The sequence below is a fragment of the Phyllobates terribilis genome, unplaced genomic scaffold, assembly GCF_046119375.1.
Source record: "Phyllobates terribilis strain yellow unplaced genomic scaffold, ASM4611937v1 Scaffold_12__6_contigs__length_324123572, whole genome shotgun sequence".
Classification (NCBI taxonomy): domain Eukaryota; kingdom Metazoa; phylum Chordata; class Amphibia; order Anura; family Dendrobatidae; genus Phyllobates; species Phyllobates terribilis.
The window spans coordinates 216274789-216292245 of NW_027362772.1; the positions used below are offsets into that span (position 1 = coordinate 216274789).

General features: G+C 45.4%; 1 protein-coding gene across 1 annotated transcript in view; it reads left to right on the forward strand.

Annotated features, from left to right (window-relative positions):
* Window positions 1–8549: 8549 nt before the first annotated feature.
* OAF (out at first homolog) overlaps window positions 8550–17457 on the forward strand; it is a 36621-nt gene continuing 27713 nt past the window's right edge. Inside the window, exons 1-2 of the mRNA XM_073656645.1 lie at window positions 8550–8751; window positions 11639–11902. Of these exons, the coding sequence (XP_073512746.1) occupies window positions 11687–11902 (216 nt within the window). The 5' untranslated portion in view covers window positions 8550–8751; window positions 11639–11686. The remainder of the gene's footprint in view (window positions 8752–11638; window positions 11903–17457) is intronic.

Sequence of the window (17457 nt, forward strand, 5' to 3'; positions counted from 1 at the left end):
CATTGTGCAAATCAGTGAAAGCTGCTCATGAAAAAAAATAAAAATGAATATTACCCATTACCCTGAAATGGCAATATTAATGTTATGATGTCGTTGCCCAGCTGTTCCAAGAAATTTATATATCAAAATGATCTCTATGATGTCAGCCGTGTAGTTTATCCAAATACCATTTATCCCAATGCCCCAGAGAAGCAGCAGAAGGCGAAACCTCAATGCAACCAGTGTCGTACAATGTTTTCAAAATGCTTAGTGCAAAATAACACTGTTGTGAAGAATTACCATTTTGTAGAGATTTTAGATACTCCCAGAAAAAAGATGGACGATTTATATCTTACCATTCTGCACTGCAGCTCCTTAGCAAATGTACAGTACCGTGGTGCCACAAAAGTAACCATGCCATAAAAGGTCAGACAGAACTGTAAAAATGATTCCAGTCAGGATTTTTAAAATACCTGCGGTATTAAGTGGTAAAGCAAAAGTCCACCGGTGGATGCCATTATATCCATTCAACACAGGTTCATCTTGCTAACAGCATGCAACAAGCTCCTAGGCTCCCTCTAGTGGTGGCTGCAGGCTGCCAAATACTATCTATACACATATGTATGTCACTTGACAAATGGTAAGGTTTTAAAATTAGAGTTAGGACTGTCCCATAAGGGTTACCGTGACGTGGTGGGATGGCTTTTACATTATTTTGATCAAAATTATGTTAACTAAATACCCTTTATTATTTATCATTATTTTTACACTGTGCGATTTATCCATTTACTTCCAGTTATTTGGGTATTTTGCTTGTTTTTGGTTTTTCTCTATACACATATATGCAGACATCTTGGAGCTTTAAATACAGGAAAAGAGCAAAACTCTGATTATAATGTACATTAACAATTATGTGCATTAATGATTTCATGACAGTTATTTTTCCCCATTTATGACTAGGTAAATTTCCGTGTTTTTTTGTTTTGCTTTTTATATATGTGCATTTTTAAAAGCTTTAAAAAAAACTCATGTATTTAACTACATTTTGCTTCTTTTTTTGTGACATATGAAGCCTAACTTACAAGTTATTTTTATCTTCATATTTCTCATTTTTTTTTAGGGAAAATGTAAAGAAAAACAAAATAATGTATTTTTCTGTTTTTCACATTTTAAAATAAAAAATGTCTACAACCACAAAGCACCACTAAAATGGTAAATTGGTTGCATTTTTAGTGTTGCCCCCACTGCAGGTGACATGTAGTATTACGCCGTTCTTGGGAGTTGTTTTCCGCTCCATAGAAGGTAGTTTTGAGCAGGAGACCTGCCCCACTATCACTCTCCTATACTGATTTTGCTTGTGATTTCCATGGTTTTCTTCTTCCAAATAGGCAGAAAGAATCTTCTCCTGTATCTGATCGAGACGATGCAACAAGCAGCGGGCCGTCCTCGTCCCCATTGTCAGGTATGTACATGTCTACAGCACCAACAATGTTGACTTCAAGGCTCAGATCCCTCCACAGCCTTTCTCTGTTATAGGTCTCGTGTAATCCATGTCTCATGATCCCAAATATGTTGCCCATAGGACCATGCTGTCCTCTTTTTATCCTAATTTTGTACAGGGGTTTTATCATGGATTCTGTGAGATACGTTGAAGCATCCAGTAACCTCCATTATCATACAAAGATATCGTCTCCTATAGTAGAATATTGCTCATTAGGCATGCACCACATGGTGGCACTTAGACCGTTCTGTCTGTCCTTCTGACTCTGACCCCGGCTGTTTCCCGGATCATGATTTTGTCTATTGATTTCTGTTCCTGGCTTTGTCCCTCCTGATAATGACCCGGCTTTGTTGGACCAATTATCACTGATTAGGATTCATTTAAAGGGGTTTTCCCACAAACAAAAGTTGATTTTAATCAATAGATCTTGGAATAATAATAATTTCCACAATTGAATGTGGTTGAATAAAATGTTCCTGTGCTGAGATAATCATATAAATGTGCCCCTGCTGTGTACTGTGTAATGGTTGTGTCTGACCGTACAGGAACATGGTCTGATCATACCACAGCTCCTGGGCAGGAGGGAAGCAAAAGAGTATACAGACAGGACAGCACGGGATCACAGCTGATTCTTTCTGTGAGGTAAAACATTTCACTGCCTGTCTTTAAACAATGTTTTACTTCAAATAAAGAATCAGCTGCGATCTCATACTGTAATGTCTGTATACTCTTTTGCGTCCTCCCCTGCCCAGGAGATGGGGTATGATCAGACAATGTTCCTGTATGGTCAGACACAGCCATTACACAGTACACAACAGGGACACATTTATAAGATTATCTCAGCACAGGAACATTTTATTTAATCACATCCAATTGTGGAAATTATTATCATTCCATGATCTATTGATTAAAATTAAGTTTTATTTGTGGGAAAAAACCTTTTAATGTTTAGTGAGATTTTTTTTGCATTGAACAGGACACTCAGACATCTGATATTTATGGAATGGGTAGGAGTGTTAAGACCGAGGTTCAACTAGGACCTGCTAGACCAGTGTTCTCTAACTCTAGTCCTCAAAAGGCGCCAACAGGTCATGCTTTCAGAATTTCCTTAGTATTGCACAGGTGATAATTGCATCACTTGGACAAGCAAGACTTCCATCACCTGTGGAATAATACTAAGGAAGTCCTGAAAACATGATCTGTTGGTGACTCTTGAGGACTGGAGTTGGGGAACACTGTGCTAGACAGAGTGGCTTTAGCCAAGACTATCTGAGGTTGCCTTTTGGGGCTGACGGCTTCACACAGACTTAACACTGACCAGGCTAGAAACATCTGCAGAAGAGGGACCCCAATAAAATCTTTTCATCCTGCTATACCATTGTTAATAAAATCTTTTATATTTTGTGAGATTATTATTTTTTGCATCCAACAGGGCATTTAGGTCCTGATTTATCAAACTGGTGTAAAACGTCAGAAAACGGGAGTAAAACACTTTGAAGAGTTGAAAAACTCTTGCGCAAAGCAACTTTTGGCATTTTCATTCCGGTTTTGGTTAGCTTCACCATGATACCCTTGTGACGTCCATGTGACACGTACCAGAATAGAATGCAGAATAGAAATTAAAGATTTTTGTGTTAAAAATGTGCAAAGATAGATACCCATGAGATATATAATTAGTGTAGTGCGTGTGTAGCTTACTGTACATGTATTAACCTAATAAATAAATGATTAAATGAAAAAAATTGACGTGGGTTCCCCACTATTTTTGGTAACCACCAAAAGTAAAGCAGATAGCTGAGAGCTAATAGTATCAGGCTGGGAAGGTCCCTGGTTATTGGGCGCTTCCCAGACTAAAAATTCCAGCCCGCAGCCCCCCAGAAGTGGAGGATCATATGAGATGCTCCAATTCTGGTGCTTCACCTCGGCTACTTCCGATTGCCCTGGTGCGTTGGCAACCGGGGTAATGTTTTTTGTGGTTGACGTCAGCTGTGAATTGTCCAAAAACACAGCTGACTTCAAGCCCTGTTGTTAGTAATGGAGAGGTGTCTATCAGAATGGAAACCTGAAAAGAACATACACACAAGCCACATAAGAAAAAACAAAGACACTTTCCCTTGTTCACCACTTTATTAAAAAAAAGTTCCCATGCAGGTCCGATGTAGTCCACCAAATCCAGCGAAGATCCTCGAATCCTCTGTACAAAGCCTATGTTGCCTTTTAAAGAGGCTCCATGGGCTTTTCCAACAGCCACTTCCGGGTCATGCAGAGCTGCGCGAGACTCGGCGACTCGGAAAAGTGGTGACGTCAATAACGTTACTGGGTCACACAGTCCACAGTGGAAACCATGAATTGGGACCATAGTGTTTCCAAAAATGGAACCATTTCAGAGTTATTGCAACATAAAGTGACACTGGTAAGATTTCAAAAAATGGGGCTCTGTCACTAAGGGGTTAAACTGTCTAATAGCAATGAGGCCCACGGGTCTCTACTGCTCTTTGTACAGCTACAATAAAAGCCCTCACCTATTAAAAGGGGTGGTCCGGCACCACTCCGCATCTGGAGTAATTGTGCACACATCCTATTTTACAATCTCCCTGTCCATTAGTGCACCACCAATATGCAAGGTGACATAACGATTATTATTGACCAGTGTGAATTTGGAATTTGGCCCCCGTTTTAACATTTTTCTGCTGAACCACAATTCAGAAGAAAAGTCTGATTGTCGTTAGTTGATATTCAATAAATTTAGTTTGAAAATTAATTTTGTAAGTTTCAAGTAATTTCAGTGACCACTGTGGGTTTGTCTTAGTTTTAGGCTTTGCTCATATGTATAACACGGCCGAGTGATCTCTGATGTTTTATCGGATAGCCCTCGGACCAGTATTATACTATGGGGCAGTGCAGATCTACGATTATTTTCTCATGCCGATTTGGCGTGAGACAACAATCACAGCGTGCTGTGAGTTCATTCGATGGTAGGACCACTATGGGTGAGTGTGAAACATCTGACTGCACTCGGATGACATTCGAGTGCATTCTGTTTACCGCAGACACAGACAGTGGAAAAGATGGAGAAATTAAGTTCTCCGTCTTCTCCCCAGTATGATTCTCTCATGCGAGGATATTGGAGCACACTAAGGTGACACTTGGAGCAAACCGTGGCAGAGTTTGATCTGAGTGACATTAGCATAATCGGCCTGATTCTCTCGCATGAAAGAATCCACGGCTGTATGAACCCGGCCTAACACAAGGAAACAACAATTTTGTCCACATCTGTACACATCTTCAGAGTGGCTCAGGGAACAAAAGATTGACATTTTGGGTCCAAATTACAATCCTATTGAGAACCTGTGGTCAGTCCTCAATAAGTGGGAGGACAAACAATGCACAGCAATTGTGATAAACTCCAAGCACTGATGAGACAAGAACAGGCGGCCATTGGTCAGGATTTGGCCCAGAAGCTGATACCCAGCTACCAGGGAAAGGGCAGAAGTCTGGAAAAACAATAACAATGTAATTGATGACTCTTTACATACAGTAAACTTCATATATTTATCAATAAAAGTATAAACACTTATGAAATGCTGATAACTGTACTTCAATAACAAGAGAAACATCTGACTAAAGATCAAAAAACACCGAAGCAGCAAAATATGTAAAAAAAAATTGTGTCAGTCTCAAAACTTTTGGCCACGACTGTAGACTATTCTGCAAAAATCCCTTGTCTGTCCCAAGTCTGCACCCAGGAGACCTCTGCTGCCTCCCTAGTTTTGTACCAATAAGTCATTATGTTCAGTCTTGTTTTTCGTTCCTTTTGTCGGCGGGGGGCAGGAGTTCTGTGCAGGCGTCATCGCTCACATCTGTCTGGAGCGGTGAGCGCAGGCTCAGAAAGGGAGGTTTTTGCGCTTTATTTAAACCCCTGCACATCCAAAAGTCTTATTGAACTACCAAAACGTTCCTGCACATGGCAGCAAAAGCGACATTTCTGCAGTTCTGTATGCGTCTTAGGCTATGTGCCCACGATCCGGAGCCGCTGTGGGTTTGATGGTGCGGACATATGCAGCGTGAGACCCGCAGCGTCCAGATGTTACAGCCTAGTGGATGGGATTTGTAAAAATCCCATGCCCACTATGCGTCTCCATACACCCACGGAAACTGACACGCAGCACATCTTTCCAGACAGCAGCATGTCAATTTCTCCTGCGGATCCGCATGCGGGCTTTCCTCATAGACCTAACCTCTATGAGGAAAGTCCACACGTAGAAAAAAAAATGGCGCCGCTCATTAGCATATTGAGCAGAAGCCGCTGGCGGCTCTTCTGCAGCGTCAGGGCAGCTGCCGGCTCCAAATGGTGGGAACGTAGCCTTAGGGTATGTGCACACGTTAAGTATATGGTGCAGAAATTTCTGCATCTCTTAGCAGGAAAAACACTGCGTTTTTGATGCAGATATTTCCCTGCTCATTAGTATGGGTGAAAAAAACACTGAAAGAATTGACATCCTGCAGATTTACATCTGCTCCAGATCTGCAAGTCACAAATAAGCCACAAAGTCACAAGTAAGCCACGAAGTCACAAGTAAGCCACGAAGTCACAAATAAGCCACAAAGTCACAAGTAAGCCACGAAGTCACAAATAAGCCACAAAGTCACAAGTAAGCCACGAAGTCACAAATAAGCCACGAAGTCACAAGTAAGCCACGAAGTCACAAATAAGCCACGAAGTCACAAGTAAGCCACGAAGTCACAAATAAGCCACGAAGTCACAAATAAGCCACGAAGTCACAAATAAGCCACGCGTACATCAGGAATCTCATTCACTTTGCTGGAATCAGGAAACTTTTCAGGTTTTGTGACAAATCTGCGCTGCAAAAAAAGTAACAAATCTGCAACGTGTGCACAGGCCCACAGCTTCTTCCTACAGCAAACACTGACGGAGTAGGACGGACACAGCAGCGCCTCATTTTCTATTAGCTATTCCTTCCAGCAGCTCTGCACGCCTTCAATACACACACTTTGCTCTGCACAGCTTACATACTTAGTTCTGCATGGCGTACACATACAGTGTCAGACTGGGGTACCAAGGGCCCACCACTACCCAACTCCAGGGCCCCACTTTTCAGCTACATGTAAATGTGACATTATCCTCAATCACAAATGTATATAACAATGAACTGGGTAGATTGTTACATGAATAAGATGCTGCCTTTGTCTGTACATACATAGTGAGAAAAGTATCTTTATTATTATTATTTATTATTATAGCAGCATTTATTCCATGGCACTTTACATGTGAAAAGAGGGTATATATACAAGAACAATTACGCCAAGTACTAATCATGTAAGAGGGTGGTGGCCGCCGAGGATTCTCCTGTTCTCCTGTTGGTCAGTCCAAGCCTGTACACATATACACATTGCTCTGCAGAGTGTACATACACACATTGCTCTGCAGCGTGTACATACACACATTGCTCTGCAGAGTGTACATACACACATTGCTCTGCAGAGTGTACATACACACATTGCTCTGCAGCGTGTACATACACACATTGCTCTGCAGAGTGTACATATACACATTGCTCTGCAGCGTGTACATACACACATTGCTCTGCAGCGTGTACATACACACATTGCTCTGCAGCGTGTACATACACACATTGCTCTGCAGCGTGTACATACACACATTGCTCTGCAGAGTGTACATACACACATTGCTCTGCAGAGTGTACATACACACATTGCTCTGCAGAGTGTACATACACACATTGCTCTGCAGCGTGTACATACACACATTGCTCTGCAGAGTGTACATACACACATTGCTCTGCAGAGTGTACATACACACATTGCTCTGCAGAGTGTACATACACACATTGCTCTGCAGAGTGTACATACACACATTGCTCTGCAGCGTGTACATACACACATTGCTCTGCAGAGTGTACATACACACATTGCTCTGCAGCGTGTACATACACACATTGCTCTGCAGCGTGTACATACACACATTGCTCTGCAGAGTGTACATACACACATTGCTCTGCAGCGTGTACATACACACATTGCTCTGCAGAGTGTACATATACACATTGCTCTGCAGCGTGTACATACACACATTGCTCTGCAGAGTGTACATACACACATTACTCTGCAGCGTGTACATACACACATTGCTCTGCAGCGTGTACATACACACATTGCTCTGCAGAGTGCACATACACACATTGCTCTGCAGAGTGTACATACACACATTGCTCTGCAGAGTGTACATACACACATTTGCTCTGCAGCGTGTACATACACACATTGCTCTGCAGAGTGTACATACACACATTGCTCTGCAGCGTGTACATACACACATTGCTCTGCAGAGTGTACATACACACATTGCTCTGCAGAGTGTACATACACACATTGCTCTGCAGAGTGTACATACACACATTGCTCTGCAGCGTGTACATACACACATTGCTCTGCAGAGTGTACATACACACATTGCTCTGCAGAGTGTACATACACACATTGCTCTGCAGAGTGTACATACACACATTGCTCTGCAGAGTGTACATACACACATTGCTCTGCAGAGTGTACATACACACATTGCTCTGCAGCGTGTACATACACACATTGCTCTGCAGAGTGTACATACACACATTGCTCTGCAGCGTGTACATACACACATTGCTCTGCAGAGTGTACATACACACATTGCTCTGCAGAGTGTACATACACACATTGCTCTGCAGAGTGTACATACACACATTGCTCTGCAGCGTGTACATACACACATTGCTCTGCAGAGTGTACATACACACATTGCTCTGCAGCGTGTACATACACACATTGCTCTGCAGAGTGTACATACACACATTGCTCTGCAGAGTGTACATACACACATTGCTCTGCAGAGTGTACATACACACATTGCTCTGCAGCGTGTACATACACACATTGCTCTGCAGAGTGTACATACACACATTGCTCTGCACAGACACGGCTCAGCTGACTCCGCCGGCGCCTCCAGTCCATTGTTACTTTCCGCCGTGTGTCTGTCCCTTTAAATCAAGGGGCAGGTCCTGGAGGAAGTGACGGCCTCAGAGCCGCCGCCTGGGGGAGAACATCCCAAGATCCGAGTCCGGCCCGGGATAGACGCGGCGGCCGGAGCGGATGAGGAGGGAGAGTCTGCGGGAGCTCTGCTGGGGCGGACGGGCGGACCGGGGGCAGAGGTTTCCCAGGACGAGCAGCCGATCCGGATGTCACATCTGCTGCGGGTGAGTGCGGCTCTGCGCATCCATGCCTCACGCCTGGCTTGTCATTACTTCCAGCAGTCAGCGGTGGTCGCGGCTCCGGCTCCCTCCCCGGGTCTCCCCTCCCCCCATTACTGCCCCGGCTGTGCTGCAGGACGGTCTGGTTTATCACACATCGCTTACGACTTTGGTTGTGACAGTGACAAGTACAGTACAGCCAGCGCTGCCCCAGGAGAGGCATGGTCATCCATCACATGGGCACATGCAGGACCCCAATATGCCCCTGGCAGGACTCCTTTGTCCCCCACCATCAGAGCTTACTCCTCTGCCCCATCATCCACATGTGCAGAGGATGGATGAGCTCTATGGATGTAGTCACCGGGGCGAGAAGTCTTGTAGCCTCATTATAAAGAACATTACATCTTTGTTATCAATATTTGCCCTATAGTGGAGCACAATCTATTATTCCCTGTTATCAGCCATTTCTGGCAGGTAGCGAGGCCGAGAATCATCCATGTGACGCATCCCGGTGTCTGCCCTGATCCTGCTATTACTGTGTATGGACTTCTTGTATCAGGACTTTATTATACATAATTATCTGTTATATCAGGAGACCTGTATCTGCTCCCCTAAAAGATAGAGGTCCCAGCACTGCCCCCTCCTGCGGGGCTCTGTGACATGCACTACAGGTCCCGCAACTGCCCCCCTCCTGCGGGGCTCTGTGACATGCACTACAGGTCCCGCAACTGCCCCCCTCCTGCGGGGCTCTGTGACATGCACTACAGGTCCCGCTACTGCCCCCCTCCTGCGGGGCTCTGTGACATGCACTACAGGTCCCACTACTGCCCCCCTCCTGCGGGGCTCTGTGACATGCACTACAGGTCCAAACTACTGCCCCCCTCCTGCGGGGCTCTGTGACATGCACTACAGGTCCAAACTACTGCCCCCCTCCTGCGGGGCTCTGTGACATGCACTACAGGTCCCGCTACTGCCCCCCTCCTGCGGGGCTCTGTGTCATGCACTACAGGTCCCGCAACTGCCCCCCTCCTGCGGGGCTCTGTGACATGCACTACAGGTCCCAGCACTGCCCCTCTCCTGCGGGGCTCTGTGACATTCATTACCCTCTCCTGCGGGACTCTGTGACATGCGCTACAGGTCCCAGCACTGCCCCCCTCCTGCGGGGCTCTGTGACATGCGCTACAGGTCCCAGCACTGCCCCCTCCTGCGTGACTCTGTGACATGCACTACAGGTCCCAGCACTGCCCCCTCCTGCGGTGCTCTGTCAGATGTATGAGAGTTTTGTGCCACCCCCTTACTGAACTGTAATCTGCCCGATCCCGTTCTCTGTTCCACCCTGGCGCCGTATTACTCAGGATAACCTAATGCTTCCATCACGGCACGTGCTGTGGCGTCCTGTGGCTGCGGCACGTGCTGTGGCGTCCTGTGGCTGCGGCACGTGCTGTGGCGTCCTGTGGCTGCGGCACGTGCTGTGGCGTCCTGTGGCTGCGGCACGTGCTGTGGCGTCCTGTGGCTGCGGCACTTTCTGCGCCATTTCTCCTCCATGAAGGTCCAGTCTTCTACATGACTTGGTGCGCTGTCTCCTTATGATGGCCTGTCTTGGTATTTGCGGTGGAGATCGCTGACGGATAAGGCGCTCGGCCTGTCTTGGTGGTGGAGATCAGTGACGGATATGGCGCTCGGCCTGTCTTGGTGGTGGAGATCAGTGACGGATATGGCGCTCGGCCTGTCTTGGTGGTGGAGATCAGTGACGGATATGGCGCTCGGCCTGTCTTGGTGGTGGAGATCAGTGACGGATATGGCGCTCGGCCTGTCTTGGTGGTGGAGATCAGTGACGGATATGGCGCTCGGCCTGTCTTGGTGGTGGAGATCAGTGACGGATATGGCGCTCGGCCTGACTTGGTGGTGGAGATCAGTGACGGATATGGCGCTCGGCCTGTCTTGGTGGTGGAGATCAGTGACGGATATGGCGCTCGGCCTGTCTTGGTGGTGGAGATCAGTGACGGATATGGCGCTCGGCCTGTCTTGGTGGTGGAGATCAGTGACGGATATGGCGCTCGGCCTGTCTTGGTGGTGGAGATCAGTGACGGATATGGCGCTCGGCCTGTCTTGGTGGTGGAGATCAGTGACGGATATGGCGCTCGGCCTGTCTTGGTGGTGGAGATCAGTGACGGATATGGCGCTCGGCCTGTCTTGGTGGTGGAGATCAGTGACGGATATGGCGCTCGGCCTGTCTTGGTGGTGGAGATCAGTGACGGATATGGCGCTCGGCCTGTCTTGGTGGTGGAGATCAGTGACGGATATGGCGCTCGGCCTGTCTTGGTGGTGGAGATCAGTGACGGATATGGCGCTCGGCCTGTCTTGGTATTTGGGGTGGAGATCAGTGACGGATATGGCGCTCGGCCTGTCTTGGTATTTGGGGTGGAGATCAGTGACGGATATGGCGCGCGGCCTGTCTTGGTATTTGGGGTGGAGATCAGTGACGGATATGGCGCTCGGCCTGTCTTGGTATTTGGGGTGGAGATCAGTGACTGATATGGCGCTCGGCCTGTCTTGGTATTTGGGGTGGAGATCAGTGACTGATATGGCGCTCGGCTTGCCTTGATATGTGCGGTAGAGATCACTGACGGATATGGCGCTTGCCTCTGTTCTGTCAGATCTTCTTCATCTGTCTCACATTTTCCCCTCGTTGTGTAATCTGCCCACAGTTTCCTCATCTCTTCTGGGATTTCTCTCTCAGAACTTTCCTTTGTGGTAAGCAGCTCTCTGTTATGGGGCGTGCGGGTCTAGGCACGGCTCGTTAGTATTTGGGCCTCTTGTCACATTTCAGCCTTTTGCTTCTTTATTCTTATATGGTTTCTGCCATTGAGTTTGTTTTTTTTCTTTTCTCCAGTTTCCCCAGTTCTGCTAGCCTCGCTGCCCTGGCACCCTCTGCCTGGTGATGTGTCCTCTGGTATCAGCCAGACATTTCTTGTGGCTGCTGTCGTTGGTGTGGTACTGTAGAACAAGCCCCGGGGAGCTGAAGGTCCGTGTCCGTCTGGAAGATGGTCAGGTAGCAGAGGAGAGCCTGCAGGCGGACAGCGAGAGGGACTGTATCACCCTGGAGTTCCGGAAGGCAGACGGCACTTTTATCACCTACCTGGCCGACTTCAAGCAGGTGAGTTATGGGGCATGGCCGCAGTAATGATGGCAGCAACCTAATGTGAGATGGAGGGAAATCTCGTAGTTTCCTTCTTTACTCACCTACAGTCTTCATCGTGGGGGCTGCTCTTCTAGAACCGGCATGGTCAGTAGATTCACCTTGTAAAGGGACTTGTCAGCCAGTTCATCCTGCCCAAACCCCCGGCAGCATGAATCAGAGCCTGATGTATGGCTGCCGCGAGTGCCACCCCGCGCTGATTCTTGCTGCCCGCGGTTTGATGCCATAGATCACCTGACAGGTTCTCTTTAACTACAGAGAGATTTTGGCTATAAATGATGGTTTATGATATTTGGCACATACTGATCTATAAGTGAGTATTTTCTACCCTCACCACCCGTGGGCGACGTTCACACCCTGAGTACGTGCGTGGAAGATTCCATAAAGTTTCACCACTGAATTTGATTTGTGTGAAATCCTAACTGGATAGGAAATGTGCAGTATAGTTTCCTCAGGAGAGTATCAGTGTTTGTGCGGATTCCCACTGATCACAAGATCAAGGATCCCATGTTCTGAGTGTGACTGTTGCAGTGGTCTGCAGTCACCCATCTCTATCGTCTCACAGACTTTTGAATGGAGCAGATATGCAATCCCTGCTTTGTTCACCTTCCCGTCACGTGTTGGCCGAGCTGTGGAACGCCCAACAATCAGGTGAGAAGTATTTAAGGGAAAAACCTTTTCATGGTCACCTGTAGAGAAACTGATGCGTGTCCAACAGTCGAGACCCCCTCCAACCAGCTGTCACCCATCACTACAGGGGAGATGGGTTTAGGACTCTTTCAGACGTTTATGGAGCTCGGTCCGATTTCAGACCACAATTCTCGGACTGCCTGTGACTTTCCCGACCCAAGCTTGAAGGCTTCATATATTTCTATGAGGTTTTTGGGCTCAGGTCAGGAAAGCTGCGGCCAGTCTGTGCACTAGTGGTCCATGCTCATACCGATATACATGGACGTCTGAATGAGCCCATACAAGTACCTGCCTCACTCGTTGTTGCCACTTACATTTTGTGTAAAGGAAATCTCACAGAAAAGGTCTTACTAGATCTTTAGAGACTAATACAGCTGGTTCTTCTCCTTCCTCCTGGCAGGAGATTTCCCCATGTAGTGGGAGCTGACATAGCAGTCCGGTCACTGAGGAAACCAACCTCGTGATAGACATTTTGTCTCTGCGAGCTGTAAGACTAACAAGTCCCCAGAGTAGTGGGGGGGGTCACCAGTTTCACGGCTGCTGGTGGTTTCTTTCTTCCTTTTGGCAAGATTTTCCAGTACCTACAACATATTTATAAGAGTTCAGAAAAGCAATGACAAGTCCTACTGTATAATGGCCTGGAGTAATTCAGCATGTGTGTCGTGTTCCCCAGAGAGAACTAGATCGCTAGTCCCGTCTTGAATATTGCTGGATACACGTGGTCTGATGCACACACCGCCCGTGGGGCTCCTGACTCAAACTCCACCACCACCAAGCCCAGGAGATCGTAGAGTTCAGGTCAGAAGTCTCACGGACAACTCAAACCGCAAGACTTGGATGTGTGAATGCAGCCTAAATCAGTGACTGACCCCCTAACAAACCTTACAAGATGACGAGAGATATTAGCTAATCTGGACACCCATCATAGACCTGAACGTGTTGCAGGACTCGATGTAGGGTCGGGTATTAACTCAAAGGGTTGAAACCACTTCTATATGAGATCATTTTCTTATACCTCTGTGATCTAAGGGGTAACATCTCTCCTTGTGGAGATTAACATGCCAGTATAAAAGACCCCAGTTCGAGGCATCTCATACCGCCAAATCAGATCTGCTTTGCACTGAGGAGGAGCAACACCCAGAAACATGTGTTTGCAAATAGGATATAAGCCAAACCAGAATCTCTGTCATGTGATAAGGCTCATTAAAAGGTCAATATTGACTTTTAGGATTGCTACTTTCAGTAGGTGGTGATAGAGTTCAAACCCTCTTCCTCTCTGAAGAGGCAGTTTACATACTTAATATCCCAGAGGAGCATTGCATGACCTATAAGTCTCCTTACACTCTCTACAAGGATAGTATGGACAGTGATGCACGGACCAGCCACAGGTCTCCTGACCCGAACATCACGGCCTCCTACAGGTGACTGTGGCATCATTCACATCCTCCTTATTGTGCCTTTGCTCCCTGATATGTTCATGCGCTTGTTATAGACTGGATGTGATAATTGTATCCGGTTGAGAAGCTTTTCTTACAATAGATGTCTATTGATCTGTCTGGAGGGCGGCTGTACAGCTGACGCACAGTGTGTCATCGCCCTTAGGATGTCATCTTCTGTAAAAGTTGTCAGAGCCTTGAATTGCCTTTGTTACTCCCAACTTGCTGCCGATTAACTTTCTTTACTGTACATCGCTCACCCCACCCAAAGGGGAGACGCTCATCATGTACTGTAGTGAAGGTTTCGTCATCTGATGCCACCACTGCAGCTTGGTTTCCCCAGTAGAGGCTGGGCACCAGCACTGGTGGTGTCTGTGCTGGAAGTGCTGCCATTGTCATGGTCTGCATATTGTATCCCAGCAGAGGAAGGTCTGGATACTCTTCTACGTGGCCACATCTGGACCACAGATGCATCCCCGCTCGTCTCAGACTGCTCATGTTGGCTGGAGTGTTGCTGCGGGCTTGTTGTTTGTGGGAGAAAAAAAGCTCTTCTGTTTATGCAGTGAATAGGAGCTGCCCTCGCTGTCTGTGCACCGCCAAACGCTGTGGTGTAGCCCCCATTGTGGCATTTCAGCCGTGCCAGCAATTTCACTACAGAGAACTTAGAAGTCGAGAGCAAAGAAGAATAACAAATTTGAACAATGCTCTATTAAACTACAGATATTTAATATATATGTACACACAGTCGTGGCCAAAAGTTTGTTTTCCCATATTTTGCTTCTTCTGTGTTTCTAGATCTTTTAGCCGGATGTTGCTCTGGTTACTGATGTACAATTATCAGCATTTCTTACGTTTTTACACTTTTCTTCACAAATACATCTGGTTTATGTGAAGTCTCCATATTCCCAGGGTTGATTATTTTCCTGGACTTTTGTCCTTTGCTCTAACAGCTGGGTCAAAGCCTGACTGATGACCGCCCATACTTGCCTAATTAGTTCTTGGAGTTTATCACAATTTCTGTGTTTTGTTTGTCCTCCCACTTATTGAGGATTGACCACAGGTATTCAATGGGATTGAGATCTGGGGAGTTTCCTGGCCATAGACCAAAAAATGTTAGCTTTGTTCACCGAGTAACTTAGTTATTTTTTCCCTTGTGCCATGGTCTCCATCATGCTTTATCACCACATTGTTCCTGGATGGTTGGGAGAAGTTGCGCTTTGAGAATGATTAGATCCCATTCTTTATTCATGGCAGTGATCTTAGGCAAAATTGTGAGTGAGCTCCCTACATAGACGAGAAGCCCCCCACACCTGAATGGTGACAGCATGCTGTACTGTTGGGATGACACAAGACTCATAGTAGCGCTCACCATTCCTTCTTCGGACACTCATTCTCCCAATGTCCCAAACAGTCTGAAGGGCTTCATCAGAGACTGACTAGAAGATCTAAATTAACTGAAGCAACGCACTATATTATAATTTTGGCCAAAAGTTATGAGGCTGATATATTAATTTTTGGTTATCACAAAGTATGGTGCTTCACTGATATATATCCGTATCTATCTATCTATTATAACTTTTGGCCATAACCAAGTGTAGTATAAAAGTTACCAGTTATTTATGTGTGTGATATATAGTAAACTCTTTTCCTGTGCTCCATTAAAAGCAGAAAAGCCGTCAAGTTTGCGCTCCATTGGTCACATTGTACTCTATGGCTCCATATGATGATCCATCTAAATCACATTTTTCTGGGATTCCGATAGTGGACAATACTCCATGTGAATGTCCCTGTATCATTGAAGTGTCACCTTCAGTTTTATATTGTATTACTGCCAGTGACGTCTAATGTAGGTACAATAAAACAATCCGATATCTCCATAGCTTTAACCGCAATCTGCAATAACCACAGTGCAGAGTTCACTGTATCTTTAACTCGTTAATAACCAGTCTATTTTGAGCCTTAATGACTAAGCATATTATTTTTCTTTAATGTCACGTTCCAAGAGCCGGTACATTTTTTTTTTTTTTCCATCAACTTTGCAGTTTTGTATTTTTGAAGTGCCTGAAATGCATTGTATAACTTTTTATTACCCTTTTTATTTGCTTTGTTGGTTGAGGGAGGGGTGGTGCATTTACTGTATTGTTGTATTTAAGTTTTTTTGCTTTGTAAACATTCACAGTGTAGTTTGAATAATATAATTATTTGGAGATTCGATGGCTACTTTTGTACAATAATAACTTTTCTGTAATGACTGATCTACGTGGGACTTGTTTCTTTTTGGATACGTTATAGTTTTTGTTAGTACGTACAACTTTTTGATCAATTTTTTAGTTCTGTTCTTTAGTAGACTGAAGAAAACATTGCGATTGCCTCTGTTTTTTTTCTAGTTCTTTTGTTTCTTACAGTATTAATTGTACAACAGGATAATTAGTGTTGTCGATTTACAGTATGGGTTGGTTTGTGTGTGGGCTTGTCTTTTTAAATGTATTAGTCCTACAAAGGGGCTTGATCACTTGATTGTTTTGGTCACTTCTTTATTCCTATAGTGCAGTTTGTTATGCCTGCCTTTATTCTATTGACTTGCAGTCTATTGCCTCTTACCATTGGCCATCCCAGGGATCTTTATCAGATAGGTTATGGCAGCCCGCAGTCACTGTGCGGAGGGCCCCAGTGGGCTGATATACAGAACCCCCTCCCTCTTGGGTGTGTCGGTCACTTTTTTGGTTTGTAAGGGGGAAAAAAAAGAACTACACATTTGACGAGCACACCTCCAATATAAAGTGATGTAGAAATAAATAAATTTTATTGGACCACAAAAAAAAAATTGTTAAAAACACTTAAAGCCATATGGGGCCTGCAACTGCTCCCCTAATAGCAAATCACAATCGGTCAATAATAACTGCAATCAGATGTATACTATCATGAAAAGCAGTAATTGATGTAGAGTCTTATTTTTCCATACATGTGCATAAAAGCAGGCTCAAAAGATAATTACAAAAATAAGCACACAGTTTCATAACATTCTGACAATAAATATATATATATATATATCATAATAACAGATATCTAATATTACAAACATGTGTGACTGAATGTTAACATGAGAACAACCTCCACAATAAGAGTTGTCATAGGGCCACAATAAGCATACCCCTCAAAAGGTAAAGATAATATAACCTATGCAAAATGTGCATGTATATGCAGTGTTGTGTGTAGACACTGAAAAAATACCTAAGACGCCAGCTAATGTGCAGGTGCCAGAGAACCTCCATAGTATGGAGTGTGAAGCAGAAGAGAGAGCCCAATATCTAATATTACGAACATGTGTGGCTGAGTGTTACCATGAGAACAACCTCCACAATAAGAGTTGTCATCGGGCCACAATAA